This window comes from Muntiacus reevesi, chromosome 5 (genome assembly GCF_963930625.1).
Source record: "Muntiacus reevesi chromosome 5, mMunRee1.1, whole genome shotgun sequence".
Classification (NCBI taxonomy): Eukaryota; Metazoa; Chordata; class Mammalia; order Artiodactyla; family Cervidae; genus Muntiacus; species Muntiacus reevesi.
Genome location: NC_089253.1, coordinates 12,570,703 through 12,587,937, shown reverse-complemented (window position 1 = coordinate 12,587,937; position 17,235 = coordinate 12,570,703). Strand labels below are relative to the sequence as shown.

At 38.4% G+C, this 17,235-nt stretch overlaps 1 protein-coding gene across 2 annotated transcripts in view; it reads right to left on the bottom strand.

The window, feature by feature from the left end:
- Window positions 1-4,325: 4,325 nt before the first annotated feature.
- The window catches only part of RAB30 (RAB30, member RAS oncogene family), a 101,481-nt gene continuing 88,571 nt past the window's right edge, over window positions 4,326-17,235 (bottom strand). For both annotated transcript variants that reach the window (XM_065936983.1, XM_065936982.1), the window contains one exon: window positions 4,326-13,689. In XM_065936983.1, coding sequence (XP_065793055.1) covers window positions 13,439-13,689 — 251 coding nt within the window. In that variant the 3' untranslated portion in view covers window positions 4,326-13,438. The remainder of the gene's footprint in view (window positions 13,690-17,235) is intronic.

The window sequence follows — 17,235 nt, the reverse complement described above, 5'->3', positions numbered from 1 at the left end:
CCCCAACATGGAAAAGGAAATAGTCAATCAAGTTCAAGAGGCTCAAAGAGTCCTATACAGGATAAACCCAAGGAGAAACACACCAAGACACATACTAATCAAACTAACAAAGACTGAACACAAAGAAAGATTATTAAAAGCAGCAAGGAAGAAACAACCAGTAACATACAAGGGAAACCCTGGATGCTTAACAGCTGATGTCTCAGCAGAAACTCTACAGGCCAGAAGGGAATGGCAGGATATATTTAAAGTATTGAAAGGGGAAAATCTACAACCAAGATTCCTGTACCCAGCAAGGATCTCATTCAAAATTGATGGAGAAATCAAAAGCTTTTCAGACAAGCAAAAGTTAACAGAATTCAGTACCGCCAAACCAGCTTTACAACAAATGGTAAAGGGACTTACATCATGAAGAAATACAAAAGAAGAAAAAAGATCTACAAAATCAACCCCAAACAATTAAGAAAATGACAATAGGAACATATATATCAATAATTACTTTAAAGGTAAACAGATTAAATGCTCCAGCCAAACAACACAAACTGAATGAATGGATACAAAAACAAGACTCATGCATATGCTGTCTCCAAGAAATTCACTTCATACTTAAAGACACATTTAGACTAAAAATGAGAGAATGGAAAAATGTATCCCATGCAAATGGGAAGCGAAAGAAAGCTGGAGTAGCAATCTTCATATCAGACAAAATAGACCTTAAAATAAAGAATATTACAAGAGATAAGGAAGGACACAACATAATGACCAGGGATCAACCCAAGAGGAAGACATAACAGTTGCAAATATCTATGCACCTAACATGGGAGCACCTCAAAACATAAGGCAAACACTAACAGACATAAAAGGAGAACTGACAGTAACACAATAATAGTAGGAGACTTTAACACCCCACTCACACCAATGGACAGATCATCAAAACAGAAAATTAATAATGAAACACAACTCTTAAATGATACATTAGATGAGATGGCTCTCATTGATATCTTCAGGACATTCCATCCAAATGCAGAAGAATACATCTTCTTCTCAAGTGTACATGGAACATTCTCCAGGATAGACCACATCTTGGGTCACAAATTGAACCTCAGTAAGTTTAAGAAAGTTGAAATTCTATCAAGTATCTTCTCCAATCACAATGTTATGAGACTAGATATCAATTATTTTTTTAAAAACTGTAAAAAATATAAACACATAGAGATTAAACAACACATTTCTAAATAACCAACAGGTCATTGAAGAAATCAAAAAGGAAACTAAAAAATTTTTAGAACAAAATGACAATGAAAACACGACAACTCAAAACCTATGGGATGCAGCAAAAGCAGTTCTAAGAGGGAAGTTTATAGCAATACAATCCTAACTCAAGAAACAAGAAAAACATAGACAACCTAACTTTACACCTAAAACAACTGGAAAAAGAAGAACAAAAATAACCTAAACTTAGTAGAAGGAAAGAAATCATAAAGATCTGAGCAGAAATAAATGAAAAAGAAGTGAAAGAAATAATAGTAAAAATTAATAAAACTAAAACCTGGTTCTTTGAGAAGATAAACAAAATTGACAAGCCTTTAGCCAGACTCGTCAAGAAAAATAGAAGAATCAAATCAACAAAATTAGAAATGAAAAAGAAGTTACAGCAGACAATGTAGAAATACAAAGGATTATAAGAGACTATTATGAACAACTATATGGCAATAAAATGGATAACTTGGAAGAAATGGACAGATTTTTAGAAAAGTTCAATCTTCCAAGACTGAACCAGTCAGAAATAGAAATTATGAACAACCCAATTACAAGCACTGAAATTGACATTGTGATTTAAAAAATCTCCTCAAAAACAAAAGCCCAGGACCAGATGGTCTCACAGGGGAATTCTATCAAACATTTAGAGAAGAGGTAATGCCTATCCTTCTAAAACTCTCTCAAAAAACTGCAGAGGAAGGAACACTTCCAAACTCATTCTATAAGGCCACCATCACCCTAATACCAAAACCAGACAAAGACAACACAAAAAGAGAAAACCACAGCACAATATCACTGATGAACATAGATGCAAAAATCCTCAACAAAATTTTAGCAAACAGAATTCAGCAACACATCAAAAAGCTCATACACCATGATCAAGTTGGGTTTATTCCAAGAATGCAAGGATACTTCAACATAGGCAAATCAATCAATGTGATACACTATATTAACAAATTGAAAGATAAAAACCATATAATCACCTCAATAGATGCCAAAAAATCCTTTCACAAAATTCAGCACCGATTTATGATTAAAACTCTTCAAAAATTGGGCATAGAAGGAACCCACCTCAACATAGTAAAGGCCATATATGATAAGCCTACAGCAAACATTATTCTCAATGGCGAAAAACTGAAAGCATTTCCCCTAAGATCAGGAACAAGACAAGGGTGTCCACAATCACCACTATTATTCAACATAATTCTGGAAGTCCTAGCTACGGGAATCAGAGAAGAGAAAGAAATTAAAGGAATCCAGGTCAGAAAAGAAGTAAAGCTCTCACTGTTTGCAGATGACATGAAACGGCACATAGAAAACCCCAAAGATAGTATCAGAAAATTACTAGAGCTAATCAGTGAATTTAGCAAAGTTGCAGGATACAAAATTGATACACAGAAATCACTTGCATTTCTATATACTAACAATGAAAAATCAGAAAGAGAAATTAAGGAATCAATCCCACTCATGGTTGCAACAAAAAGAATTAAATATCTAGGAACAGACTTACCTAAAGAGACAAAAGAAGAACCAACAATTGGAACTAGACATGGAACAACAGACTGGTTCCAAATAGGAAAAGGAGTACGTCAAGGCTGTATATTGTCACCTTTAACTTATATGCAGAGTACATCATGAGAAACGTTGGGCTGGATGAACCACAAGCTGGAATCAAGATAGCTGGGAGAAATATCAATAACCTCAGATATACAGATGACACCACCCTTATGGCAGAAAGTGAAGAAGGACTAAAGAGCCTCTTGAAAGTGAAAGAGGAGAGTGAAAAAGTTGGCTTAACGCTCAACATTCAGAAAACTAAGATCATGGCATCCGGTCCCATCACTTCGTGGCAAATAGATGGGGAAACAGCAGCTGACTTTATTTTTCTGGACTCCAACATCACTGCAGATGGTGATTGCAGCCATGAAATGAAAAGACGCTTACTCCTTGGAAGAAAAGTTATGACCAACCTAAACAGCATATTAAAAAGCAGAGACATTACTTTGCCAACAAAGGTCCGTCTAATCAAGGCTATGGTTTTTCCAGTAGTCATGTATGGATGTGAGAGTTGGACTATAAAAAAAGCTGAGCACCAAATAATTGATGCTTTTGAACTGTGGTGTTGGAGAAGACTTGAGAGTCCCTTGGACTGCAAAGAGAGTCAACCAGTCCTTTCTAAAGGAGATCAGTCCTGGGTGTTCATTGGAAGGACTGATGTTGAAACTGAAACTCCAATACTTTGGCCACCTGATTCGAACAGCTGACTCATTGGAAAAAACCCTGATACTGTGAAAGACGGAAGGTGGGAGAAGGGTACAACAGAGGATGAGATGGTTGGATGGCATCACTGACTCAATGGACATGAGTTTGAGTAAGTTGCGGGAGTTGGTGATGGACAGGGAGGCCTGGTGTGCTGCGATTATGGGGTCGCAGAGTTGCACACGACTTAGCAACTGAAATGAACTCAACTGAAAGCATCTTTCTCATCATGAGCAATGCTGCTGCTTCTGCTGAGTCACTTCAGTCGTGTCCGACTCTGTGCGACCACATAGCCCACAGCCCATCAGGCTCCCCTGTCCCTGGGATTCTCCAGGCAAGAAGAACACTGGAGTGGTTTGCTATTTCCTTCTCCAATGCATGAAAAGTGAAAGTGAAGTCGCTCAGTCGTGTCTGACTCTTCGCAACCCCACGGACTGCAGCCTAGCAGGCTCCTCCGTCCATGGGATTTTCCAGGCAAGAGTACTGGAGTGGGTTGCCATTGCCTTCTCCATCATTAGCAATAATTAGCTTATAATTTTCCCATCCTGAATACAGCATAGGAAACTTATGTAATATTATATTTGGAGAAGGCCTTAAAGATCATTCAATACAGCCTGTTAGGGAAGAAATCCATAGCGCAAATTGTTAAACAATTTGTCTAAAGTGAACTCGTTAGAAAATTTACATTCAAACTCAACTCTTCAGATCCCGGATCCACAGCACATTCTGTGTCATGCTGGAAGATATCAGTGTACTTAAAATTGGTTGGCTTTTTCATTGTTTGATGGCATATGATCATCCAAATGTGGGCAACAAGAAATGTTTATTTATTTACAAGTACATGGGAAAGCAATTTCCATTCATCTTTTTTTAAAAATTCTGTTACAAAGAAAAAGTTATTAATACATTCATCCTTTGCACACAAAATACATTCTTTTTACTCTCAGTATGAATTATTTCTTAATAATAAAAACCAAAGCTACAATGGACAGTCAAGTGGTTTGGCAATTTGACAATGTTTTTTCAAGAAGGAAAATCCACACGTTGAAAGACAGTTGATATTCATGAAGGAATTGTATATTAAAAGTGCTCTTTCATTGAAACCTTGAAGATTGAGTGCTGCTATCCAGTATGATTTGTAGACGTCCTTTCCCACGAAATTCTCCATGTGATGAAAACCCAATTTCCACAAGACTGAAGAAGTCTTCATGACATTGACTATCATATCTAAATGATGGCCTCATAGAAAAATTCTTATAGACACAGGAGTGTGTCAGCCATTATTCAAGAGTCTCCTAATTGACCAACTCATCTAGGATTATAAGTTGCATTCTCTAAGGATTTTAAGAAGCTCTGCTTAAATGAACACAAGTAACTTGATTTGCTAGACTAACTGCTTAAATTTTAAGAGACATGAAAACATATTCCCACACAGAAAACTTGTACACAAATATATATATATATACACACACACATATATATAGCAGCATTATTTATAATAGCCAAAAAGTGAAAACAACCCAAATGTCCATCAACCGCTGGACAAGTAAAATGTGGTATGTGTATACATACAATGGAATATTATTTAGCCATAAAAATGTATTAATTCATGCTACAACATGATACTTGGTACAACATGAAACTTTAAAACATTATGCTAAGTGAAAGAAGCCAGACACAAAAGAGCACATATTGTATGATTCTATTTATATGGAATGCCCAGGATAGGCAAATCTGTAGCAACAAAATAGATTAGTGGTTGTGACAGGTTGATGGGGAATCAGGAAGAGTGATGGCTAACGGGTACAGAATTTCTTTGGGAGATGATGAAAATGTTCTGCAGTCAAAGAATGGTGATGGCTGCACAACTTTGTGAAAATACCAAAAAACATTGAATTGTACACTTTAAAGGGGTAAATTACATAATGTATGAATTATGTCTGCATTTTGAAAAGAGAAATGCAACTTCATTTTTAAATATCTTTTCAGATTCCTGCTCCCTCTACCCCTTTTTAATGTTGATTAAAGTGTTCTGACAATCACCTTTCTACAAAATATTTTCAGATAACTGCACTCACGTCATCATCAGCTTATATTTCTAACAGGCATTTTATTAAAAAGGAATACATGAACACAGAAGACATGATAGAGCATACCGTTAATATCTGCATATTAATATTTAAAATCAAGTATTTTGCTTGTGTTGAAGCTAATAGCTAGACTTTATATATTGATGTATTTAGATATTATTGAGAGCTTATGCTTAAAACCAATAAAAAGAGCTGAGTTCATTAGATTCCATGATGAACAAGTTTGTTTATGTTTGTTGGTTACAACTATGTCTATGTTAAAGATCCATTTCGATGGAAAGAGATATGTAAAGGGAAACTAGGGATTTTCTAAGTCTTCATAAAACAGCTTATCTAAATATTTTAACGAGCTGCTGAGAAGACCTCCAGAATTATATATTTTGTATTTTATTTCATCCCTATACTAAAAGTCATGCATTAAAATGTATGCAACAATATATATGGGGCATACTTTTTCCCTTTAGATTATGAAAAAAATCTCTTCTTAACCCTTATCTGAAATTTTGATCAAACTTTTTTTTTTTTTTTTTTTTTTGCTGAAAACAGCAATTTTATTCACACACTTTATGTAAGTGTATTTAAGTAGCTCCCTTCAGATCATCAAAGAAGCCCCAACCATCTGGTATGTCTAGAGGCCACTTCAGTGAGCAGAAATTAGAAGCCAGCATTCCAGTCATTTGAAATTTTCTACAACAAGAACATGAAAGCCCCAAAATGTCTTAAAGGAATAAAAGGATTCACACACAAATTTTTTTTTTAATAAATCAATTGACATTCAAGTAGCCTACAAGAGATTTCCACTAACATTCGGCAATTATATAGAACAAGAGAATATTTATTCTTAATGATTACTTTCCAGAAAGCAGTATGTTTAGCAGCTGTTTTTCAGAGGGCTTCTCAAGTTTTGCTATTGTTATTTAATCCAGGCATAACTGTGTAACTTTAAACAAAAGCTCTGCACCATTCAACCAACTAGTGACAAATTATCCTAGCAGACCAGATTCTTACCTTTTGCTACTCTGTGCAAGAATTTTTGCTTTATTAGGCATTTGGTATTCTGATTTTTATTTCAGAATGTAGAAAAGGCAAGAAACCCTGCTAATATTAGGTGTTGGTAATTATGTCCATCAAATTATGTCATATATGAAATTACATTCTAAAAGTAGTTGACAAAGTTGGGACTTGTGACTCCACTTTTACCAAGAGGAGAAAACAAGAGCCACACACCAGAATAAGTCTTCAGAAGCACACTTGGTTATCAAGAATATGTTAACAAAAGAAGAAAATACTGACTAACTGAAGAGTTACAACAGTGTTTGTGATCTAAATCTGATCGCTATCAATAAGAATCCTGACATTCCCCAAGGGGATAATAATTATCACCTTAATGAGTTTTTTCTGTCAGTTTTTTTAAAATGAGGCAAAAGGGTAATAATAAATGGCAAACATGGCCCTTTAAAACGAAGACAGGATCAACCAATTTTTCTTCTCTTGGAGGATGGGATCAAGAAGAAAGAGGTTCAAATTGCACTGTGAGGTATTTCAGTAATAAAGTCAAGTTTCCTGATAATGAGTTTGCAACCCTGGAATTGCCCACTGGAAGAGAGAGAATACCTTTCTTGAAGTAGTAAAGAAGTAGAGTGTCAAAAAAAAGAAAAAAAGAAGTAGAGTGTCTTGGGTAACAGTTATGCACTAAGGCAGAAAAATGGATTAAACAAGTGACTTTCTTTTAAGGCTCTTTCAGAAACGGAATTTTCGTTTTTGTTTTTCTGAAGTCAGGAGTGTTCCTTGTTTTGTTCAAAGGATCTATACTTGTTTCAAACCATCCAAGGTCTGCTCTTCATCAAGAAGAAAAGAACAAATATTTGGGTGCTTACTGTTTACCAAGTTCAGTACTTTCAATTTATCTAATCTTCACAATAATCCTGACAGGTATTACTACTATTAGTCCATCTGGTAGATGAGGAAACGGATGCTCAAGAGATTGTGCTTTGCATAATGTTACAGCTAATTCAAGGGAATTCTAGGACTCCTCACCGCTAGCCTAGTGTTCCATCCTCTAATCACCTCCCTACATCACTCCCTGATGTGTCAAAGTCACAACCCACCAAGGATTCCATCAGGAACTAGATATAACACCTCTAAAAATTTTGCTTTAACTCAGTGGAAAAGTAAAATTTTGACTCATGCAACATCATGCAGGCAATTAAAGAGGAGGCTAGCTTTTGTGCTCTGATTTCTCATCCAAAGGAATCAAAGAAAGTCTCACCCAAACTCAAGTGTTTCTCACCATAGCGATGCAAGACCAATGACTTTTGTTTAAGAAGACCAATAAAGAGCCATCTACCAGACTTGCAAGGATGCAAGTTATTTTGCAAGTGGAATCATTAGAGTCATGAGCTTTATTAGTAAATATTGCTTAGAATTATCTCTGATTTTCAAATCAAAGATCTATATGTTGTTACTTTCTACATGAAGCAACTTGGTCTCCATTCTTTTAAAACCATTTTCAGATCATGTTTTTTCAAAAGAATCAAATAAACTAACCAAATGTCATTTGAGATTTTTCCAAGATTGATCTTGGAGACTGCTTTTTGCCAGTGACCACCAGCCCATCTGTGATGGGAGCTGTAAAACTTCATGGGATCTTTGATTGAAGATTCTGCTCTGCTAAAAAGGTTTATCCTGAAACCCTGAAGAGATAGCTACTATTCACTAAAACTGAGCCTGGCCTATGTTTAGCAAGTGACAGATACATAATTTCCATGATTTAATGTGGGCTTCCCTGGTGGTTCAGATGGTAAAGAGTCCGTCTGCAATTCGGGAGACCTGGATTCGATCCCTGGGTTGGGAAAATCCCCTAGAGAAAGGAACGGTTCGTGTAACTTCTACTAAAACAATACATTTTTAACCTTTAACTCAAGATCCAGTTTGTGATTTCAACAAGACATCAATGAATGGACCAAAAAAAGCAATTCCAGCCTAAAGGTATAAGGGCCCGTCTCTCGACCTAAATGACATGTAAGCAACCTCCTTCCTGGAGAGAGGCATGCACTTTGGGCAAAAGAGCAAAACCTTAAAAAAAATTATTAGCTGTGGGTCAACAGATATTTAACTGAACATGTTATGAGGGGCAAAGTGTTAGAAATAGAATTTTAGTAGGTCATCTTGTCCACCCCAACAAGTGCTGGGATCCTCTCCACACCATCTTTGCCAAGTTCTCAATGAGCCTGTGCTTGACAGAGGCAGCCCCTTCCATGGGGAATCAACTTGTTGAGAAAGTTCTCTCTAATGTGAAGTTCAAGTCCATGGCCCTATGACCTGTATTCAGTGGGTCTTATTCCACCCCTTCAAACCAGAGTCTTATTCTAATGTACCAGTTGTATTCCTCTTTTTCCCAAGCTAAATGTCCCCAAATCCTTCAAATATTGTTCAAACATTTTAAATCTAAAAACCCTTCACCATCTTTGCTTTGCCTCAATTTGGTTTCTTTTTTTTAGTCACCAAGAACATTTTGTATTGGGCTAAAGGTGATTTCAATTTGATTTTAAACAATGGCTCCCCAAAATGACCACAAAGTTCCCACGGGCTTAGGAAAGGAGATGAAGTGTTGTCTCCCTTGCTCTAACATTACTATAATTAATGAGCTATTGGAAGGGATGATAATTTCTCAGTTCAGTAAGATCTCTCCCCAGTCTGAAGAATCTAAGAGAAATAATTTTTCCCTCCAAACACAAATAGGCTCAGGTCACAGATATGAAATCCAAGAAGAAGAAAAAACAAAAACCCACAAAGCACATCCCTTTCTTAGTCCCAAATTAGTGCTTAACCATACTGCTTATGTAGAGTACATTTTGTCAGAAGGGTAACCTGTTTTTTCACTGCTTTTCATTTTCTAGTTAAGTCTCAAGAGTGTTAGTTGCACTAAAACACATCTGTCAGGGCCGTGATTGAAGAGAATAACTAACCAGTTGAAGTTAAAAAAAAAAAAAAACCAAAAACTTCTAGAAAAAAACAAAGGGTAAACCCTAGAAGAGCTCTTTCAGAGGCTAACAGGGCAGTGATCCTTAAAGTACCTATGATTATGAAATACACAGAGTTTTGCTGTATTAAGAGATAGAAAAGTCTATCTTTAAAGCTGTTGGTTTGATACATGGAAAAAACTAGTCTTTTTTTCTGAATATAATATGATCCCATTCATGTAGATTATTTAAAAAGGAAGAAGAAGTTTTCATTTTAGTCAGACGACCAATTCAAAATCATTTGCAGCTGGTATTTACTCAGAAAGATTCATTAACTGAACCTTGACAGTGGATCTGGAAGAATTATGGGATAGTTTAAAGGATAAATGAGGCAAATCATTATCTAACACTGGAAGTCACCAGTGTCCTCCAAAGACATATATTCATAAACAGAAGAGGAAAGAAGAATCCAGTCCTTGCTTAAATACTGCCTCTTCTCTCCAACAAGTCTAAATTGCTTAAATAGCCCTAATCCAAGTATCTTATTTTGGTCAACGGCTTTTGCCTCTCTTACCAAACTGTAACTCAGAAACTCGCACACTGTCAATCCATTTCATTTTCACTTTTAGTTATTTTCTTGCCTCTTTAGTCAGAGCTGCTAACATGAAACAACTTAAAAAAAAAAAAAGAAGAAGAAGAAGAAGAAAAGGCCAGGGAAAGCTAATGGCCTACTCTAAGTAATCCACAGAGGGATAACTAGCTACATATAATCAAGCTTAAACATGACTATAATTCAATAGCTCTAACAAAACACATGGAGGACTAAAAAGCCTTGCATAGGTAAAGGACAAAGCATAAAATCCTTTGAGAATACAACCTATACAAAGCCATAATATCATTAATATGAGTAAACTATATGATTTCACAGATTCTCCAGATCTGGCTCTATGACACGATTATGATGCACTGTAAACAGGAAAAAGTGTGCCATATATTTAGTAACTTTATTTAAAGGAAAAAAAAAGATCACACCAAAATGGAGGCAGACATGGACTCTGGAGTTCTCATGAATCAGATCAGGCCAAACTGAACTATGAGAACACAACCCTCTTTTTTCATCCATTGTTAAATGAGAATTCATTTTCATTTAAGAAGGTTCATCTTAGCAAATATGACCAAGGCAATAGCAACTAATAGACAAATCAACACATTTGGGTCCTGGCCTGGGTTAAGATGACCATATTTAAATAGTGTCCTTTCTCAAGTTCTATTTGAGAAATTTCTGTTTAACCGGAAAAGCTCCTCTTGGCACTAGGTTGTTTATTCAACTAATATTTACTGAGCACCTACAATATTGTCAGGGCTTGTTCTCAAACTTGAGATACATCAGGGAACAAGTGTCCATAAGGCCTAATCTAGAATTCATACAGCTAAGAGAGGGAAAAAAAAGAAACAAAGCCCTAGATTCTTATATGTCCCTGCTGAAGTGATGTAGATGGGTGACTGTTAAGTACAAAAAGGCTGCGAGGAATAAAGGAGGAAAGGGGCCAAGAGCAGACCCTTCTAATCCCCTTAAAGCTCAGCCAAGAGTAGATAAAGGAGACTGTTCCCTAGGAAATAATCTCAGAATGCAAGAGTGGCCCTACAGCCTGCTATTTTACAACTATTATGTCCAACCTAACAGTATTGTAGCCTCTATTTCATAAAGCAACTTTATTTTCAACATACTTGCTGCTATGAAACAAAGCTGGGTCATGATGTACTGGGGACTTTGGATTTTGCTCTAAATGAGACCTAAACTTAAGGGCATTTCCTCACCATGTAAAAAGAGTTCTTCTGCTCACCTTGATCAACTTTTCTGAATACCTTTTACTTGCTGGCTTGATGAGGAAGATGGGGAGGGAAAGGCAACCATGATAAACTATTTTGGTTGGTGTTTATGAAAATTATTTTCTTTCCTATAGAGATAGATTCTGAAATAAAAGTGACTCGAACTTCTGGGATCCCTTTCTCTTACCCACAGTATCAGGACAACCATGGTGAAGTCAACCATAGCATCAGTCCCTTAAACAATATGTACAGTTCCCACGTGCAAGTGACAGGTCATTCTGAAACCTGCCCTAGAAATGCTAGAAAGGCTTTGCCAATATCGTGTCTGTACAAGACTCGCTGCTTTAAAATTCAATAGCTTTCACACATCAATATATCAGAACTAAGACTGCCACCATCTACAACAACAGTGGAATGACCTATCATATTCTAATCCCATGACTCATCCCTCAGTTATGCTAAGCAGCAAGCTACTGAAACATCTGAGAGCATCAACAGCAAAGAGTTTTAATCATTTTCCCAATTTGCATTTATATCCAGGAACAAATTGGAAGTATGGCACTGAAGAAACAGCAACACATTCAGTAGCACAGCTTCCATTGGAGTTGGTTTTTAAATTGGCTAAGAAAAGGCATGCACACCTCCATCTGACCTGGAGATTTGCAGGAACATATGCATACAAGGGAGCGGGGGAAGGAGGGGGATAAGGTAAAAAGGGGAAAATCAGGAAAGAAAGTGAGGAAAAGAAAAAGATATGGGAAAGAATGAATGGTCATGAGTCTGAGAGTAACATTACTACAAGGAGATGACAAATGACTACTCCATCTGCTTCCACAGGCAGATTTTTTTTCTAAGGTTATCACTGCAGATACAAAAATGATTCATGAGACTTATCATCCACTGCGATTCTCACTCACCATACTAAAAACATCTACAAAATCCTAAGCGTTGGTCTGTCCAAGATGGATAGTACCAGGAAGCAAAAGACAAGACTTGCTATCAAGGACTGTGCTCTGCTTGGAACTCCGCACTGCAGTCCATTAAGCCACAGTATTTTGGTCAGATCAGGTCTGGTTTTTCATACTACTCATAATGTCTTAGAGCTAATCTCTTATATGAGGGTGTCAACCATTTTCTCTCTCTTTTTTTTTTCATTTTTCAAACTTTTTCATTTACTAAAAGGGCAGGAAAGATGGGAGAATGGAAGAAGAAAATGGTAGAGACTTAGAGGGGAAGAGGAAAAGAAAAGTATCCTCTTTTCCAATAAATCTACCCTAGGGCAGGTCGTAAAGAGACTTCGAGAAAGAGAGCTGATTCATGGTCTTCCCTTAATTTTTGTTTTGTTTTTATTTCTATGTAAGGTAGGTAAGGACATCGATGTACTAAAACGTTTGGTCTGTGAAAGAGCGGAATCATTAGCACCAGAAGGAGTCATGGAGCTTGTGTACAGTATTAAAACTATGATTGTTACTGTTGTCATGGGTAAAGGTTTCATCTCACTATTACATCCCAAAGTTCTTGAAAGTGCCCGTGGGAAAAAAGAGAAATAACACTTGTCAAAATCTCCATGGAGTCATCCACACGCACCACAGAGATAGGACTTGGCCTTGCCGGGTTTGGTTTATCTGGTAGACAAGAAAACCAGGGCCCCCAGAAGCCCTAAAGAGCAGCCCCACACATGCACTCACTGGCGTGCAGGAGGGGTCCCTACAGTACGTTTCCCCCTGGACCATGTTCAGGAATGCGTTTTACTTGCTTGTTTAAAAAAACAAAAGCAACATGCTCTGCAGATCATGGAGAGCCTAGGGCAATTTTCTCCTTGACCCGACTCCAGACTGCAAAAGGGTGAAACCATTATATGTTCTGCGAACGCTGGCCTGCAGACGAGGCCCCGGCCCGCCGTGCTTCGTAAGCTCGGGAGCCCACAGGAGTCAGAAGGTCCCAGAGCGGGAGCCACAGTCATTGCCAGGTCTCCCCAGCAGCTGGGGGCCCATCAGGGCAGCTGCGGATTCCTCTCGCCTCACCTTGCCTCAGCCTTTAGTTGAAATTACAACAAGTCAAATAGCTGATACTTTTCCCTTCTCCAGGTAAGGGTGAGGATACATTGTTCACCAGGGTGTTCTGCCTGGCTTCACTGATGAGGCGGCAAGCCAAGTCAAGGAAGAGTTTCTCCACGTTATCGGATTCTTTGGCTGAGGTCTCCAGATAATACATGTCCTGAGCTTCTGAGAATTCTTCGGCTCTCTGCTGGGAGACCTCTCTCCTTTCAGCCAGATCAATCTTGTTGCCTAAAACAGCAGTAAAATCAGAGAGAGAGAAAGAGAGAGGGTCGTCATTTGACCTTTTTGCGGATTCGGAAACATCCAATTCAGCTCCGTATCTGAAGTCAAACCAGACAGATGGGAAAGTAAAGTGGAACCAAATGGGACTATGATTCCTGGGTTGTTTATTTTAAAATATCAGCTCCATTTGTAACGGCAAAGAACTGGAACCAACCCAAAAGCCCATCAGCTGGGCACTGGCCGAATAAACTATGTTATAACCATAGCTATTTGGAGTTAGGTGCCACAGGAAAAAGCAATGAGGAAGGACATCCCTGTGGTCCGGTGGTTAAGAGTCTGCCTGCCAACACAGGGGACATGAGTTCGGTCCCTGGTCCAGGAAGATCCCACATGCTGTGGGGCATCTAAGCTCATGCACCCCAACTACTGAGCCCTCATATCACAATTAATGAAGCCCACACACCACAACTAGAGAAACCCTGTGCATAGCAATGAAGACCCAGTGCAGCCAAACATAAATAAATGAAAAAAAAAAAATCTTTAAAAAGCAATGAGGAATATCTCTACAGGCTATCATGGAATGAGACATTAGGATAGGTGGCTAAGCAAATAAAGCAAAGTAAGAAAAAAGCATATATAATACACAGCTCTTGATCTAAGGAAAAGGGGTGAAAAATACATACATATAGTGTCTTATTTTATTAATGAGACACTAAAACAAAATTTTAATTTTAAAGATAACAGTTACCTGTGAAAGGAACAAGGATGAGGGATGAAAATCAGACCTCTCTAAATATAGTTTGTGTCATAGATGTGACTTCAGAATCTTATCAGTGTTTTAAATGGCTATACAATATGAAATTAAATTTAAAAAGCAATTCCTAAAATTGAAAACAAAATTAAACAAATGAACCTGTTTATCACGAAGTGGCATGATCACACAAACAGGAACTATTTCAGGTAAGCTGAAGAGAATTTAACCAGCAATGGAACCACGCATCCCCAGTGGCATATAACCTAAGGACAAATAGAACTGAAGGAAAAAATCTTAAAGTGCTGCAGAAATCATCTTGTTAGTGGTCGTGTTAGCAGCTTTATTCTGTACTGCTGCACATGTTTTAGGGGATAAAGCGAATGAGTAATTATGCTGGTGACACTGGGACAGGGATCTGGGACATGGGAGAAAGGAAATACGGATATAAGCTTAATGAGGTAAAGGAAAATTCCTGTCGTCCCGAATTACAAATGGAAGTATCAGTGTGAATAATTCACGGTGTTATTTTACCTCTAAAAATTGTTCTACTTCTGTCCTGGAAATCCGACAAAGGCGATACGTCCGCTGTGGTGCGGCAACATTGCTCATGGTAAAAGTGACCCTTCATTGATAAATTCCATCTGGCCTGGGAATTCTGTGTATGAATTATTAACACCTAATGGAAAGCCTTACCTTTGGGCTCCCCCAAGTGTGGCAATTCTTCATTTGAAAAAACCCTGAAAGTTAGGGCTGTCGGGTTGCTCCAAGAGAGATTGGCTCCTATGGGGGCACTGAGGCTTGCAGCCAGAGCAGACCCCGCACTCACCTGAAGCAAGCCTTGTGCCCTCACAGCTAAACTGTCCCGGGAGGCCCTGGGCAGCTCTGTGGACTCTATGAGGGCTGCCTGCCCTGAAGAAGAATGCTTGCACTGACCTGCTATAAGCTGTGTTTGCTGTCCTGTATCCTGCTAAATGTCTGTGATGCCATGTGGCCTATGGTAGTCTTGCGGGCCAAAGCGTTCAGCAGAGCCTAATGAGACACTCCCTTGGAGATGCTACAGAATCCACTGCACAGACACACATGCACTAGCTCTGTCCACTGGAAAGCCTAAAAGCCATCACACCCTCCCCGCCAACTCTGCAGTAAAGATGATTCCTACCACCTTGGCTTAGCTTCTAAATACAACTTCCCATTGAAAAACAGTAGCATTTCATAAAGAAATGGCTAATTCCAGGTCAGGGGTAGGAAATGCCTCAGATGCACCTGGAACATGTCATCCCAGAAAGCAAGAAAATCATCAAGGACTCCTGGGTCATGTCAAAAGGACTCAAGAGCCCACTTGAAGAGGCTCCCACTGTCAAAGTTGGAACAATATAGAAGCATCAATAATAATACCTGCAAAGGACTAGAATACCTCAAATATATTTAAATCTACAACAATATTCAAAATATAAACAAACTTCAATAGTTACTTTTGGAAGACTTGGGAACCAACTCATTACTTTGAAAAGTAATAAATGAAAAAGAGGGCTTTCCTGGTGGTCCGGTGGTTAAGAGTCCACTTTGAAATGCAGGAGACACCGGTTCGATCCCTGGTCTGAGAAGATCCCAACATGCCACAGGGCAACCAGGCCCGTGCACCACAGCTACCGAGGCCCAAGCGCCTAGAGCCTGTGCTCCAAAACAAGAGCAGCCACCGCAATGAGAAGCCCGCACCACAGTGAAGAGTAGTCCCCGATCTCTGCAAATAGAGAAAGCCTGCCCGCAACAATGAAGACCCAGAACGGCCCAAACGAACTAACACAATAAAAAAAACTTTTTAAAAAACTTATGTGACTTGACTAAGCTTAAAAAATGAAAACAAAGAATCAAGCATTTTTCTTCACTGTCCTGAGAACAGCACCTCAGAATACCAACTACACAATATGTTTGCTAAAACGAAAAACAAAAACCCTGAATCTGAGCAGGCTCTAGATTCACCTGCAAATCTGCCAGAGATTTAAATGACAGAGGAATGCATCAAACGACACCACCAGGCTGAAAGAGTAAAATTCAGACTTGAAAATGCCACAGCACAAACAAATGCTTTAACAAGCAAATCCCCAGGAAGCAAATATGGAAGGATAACCTCCAACTAAAAGGAAAATTAGAAGACATATCTTTTATAGAGATGCACACTGACATAATACAAACTGAATTAATACGACATCTTGGATTCGCTTCAAAATAATCTGAAGGGGAGGGCAGACAGAAGAGGTTGGAAACAGATAAAACAAGACTGGTTATGAGCACGAACTGTCAACTCTGAGAGATGTGCATATGGATGTTCATTATACTGTTTGTTCTATCTTGCTTATGTTTAAAATTTCCCATAATAAAAAGTTTTTTTTTTAAAAGCCAGTGCCTCTTTCATATCGAGCTGACTAATTATGTTCCCTCATGCGTGCATTTAACTTCCTTAGACAGAATCCCAAGTAGTAATGCTTTGACTCAAGTTCTCAGGGCTTCCTGTCCAGAGCAGAGGGCTTTCAAGCTCTTCCCAGCAAAGATTTTGCAGTGTGCAGGAGGGTTTTCGGGTCTGAGCAGGGGACACTGGTACTCACAGAGAGGCAAATACTTAACCCAGCAGCCTGAAGGAAAAATCTAGCAATGTGTTACAAGGCAGCATGTCACAGGGGATAAACACAGCCTCTGGAGTCGACCTAACATGCTGTGACCTTGAACAAAGAACCTGACTTCTCTGAGCCTTGCTCTCCTCATCTGTAAATTTGAGATGGTGACACGCAATGTTCTTAATA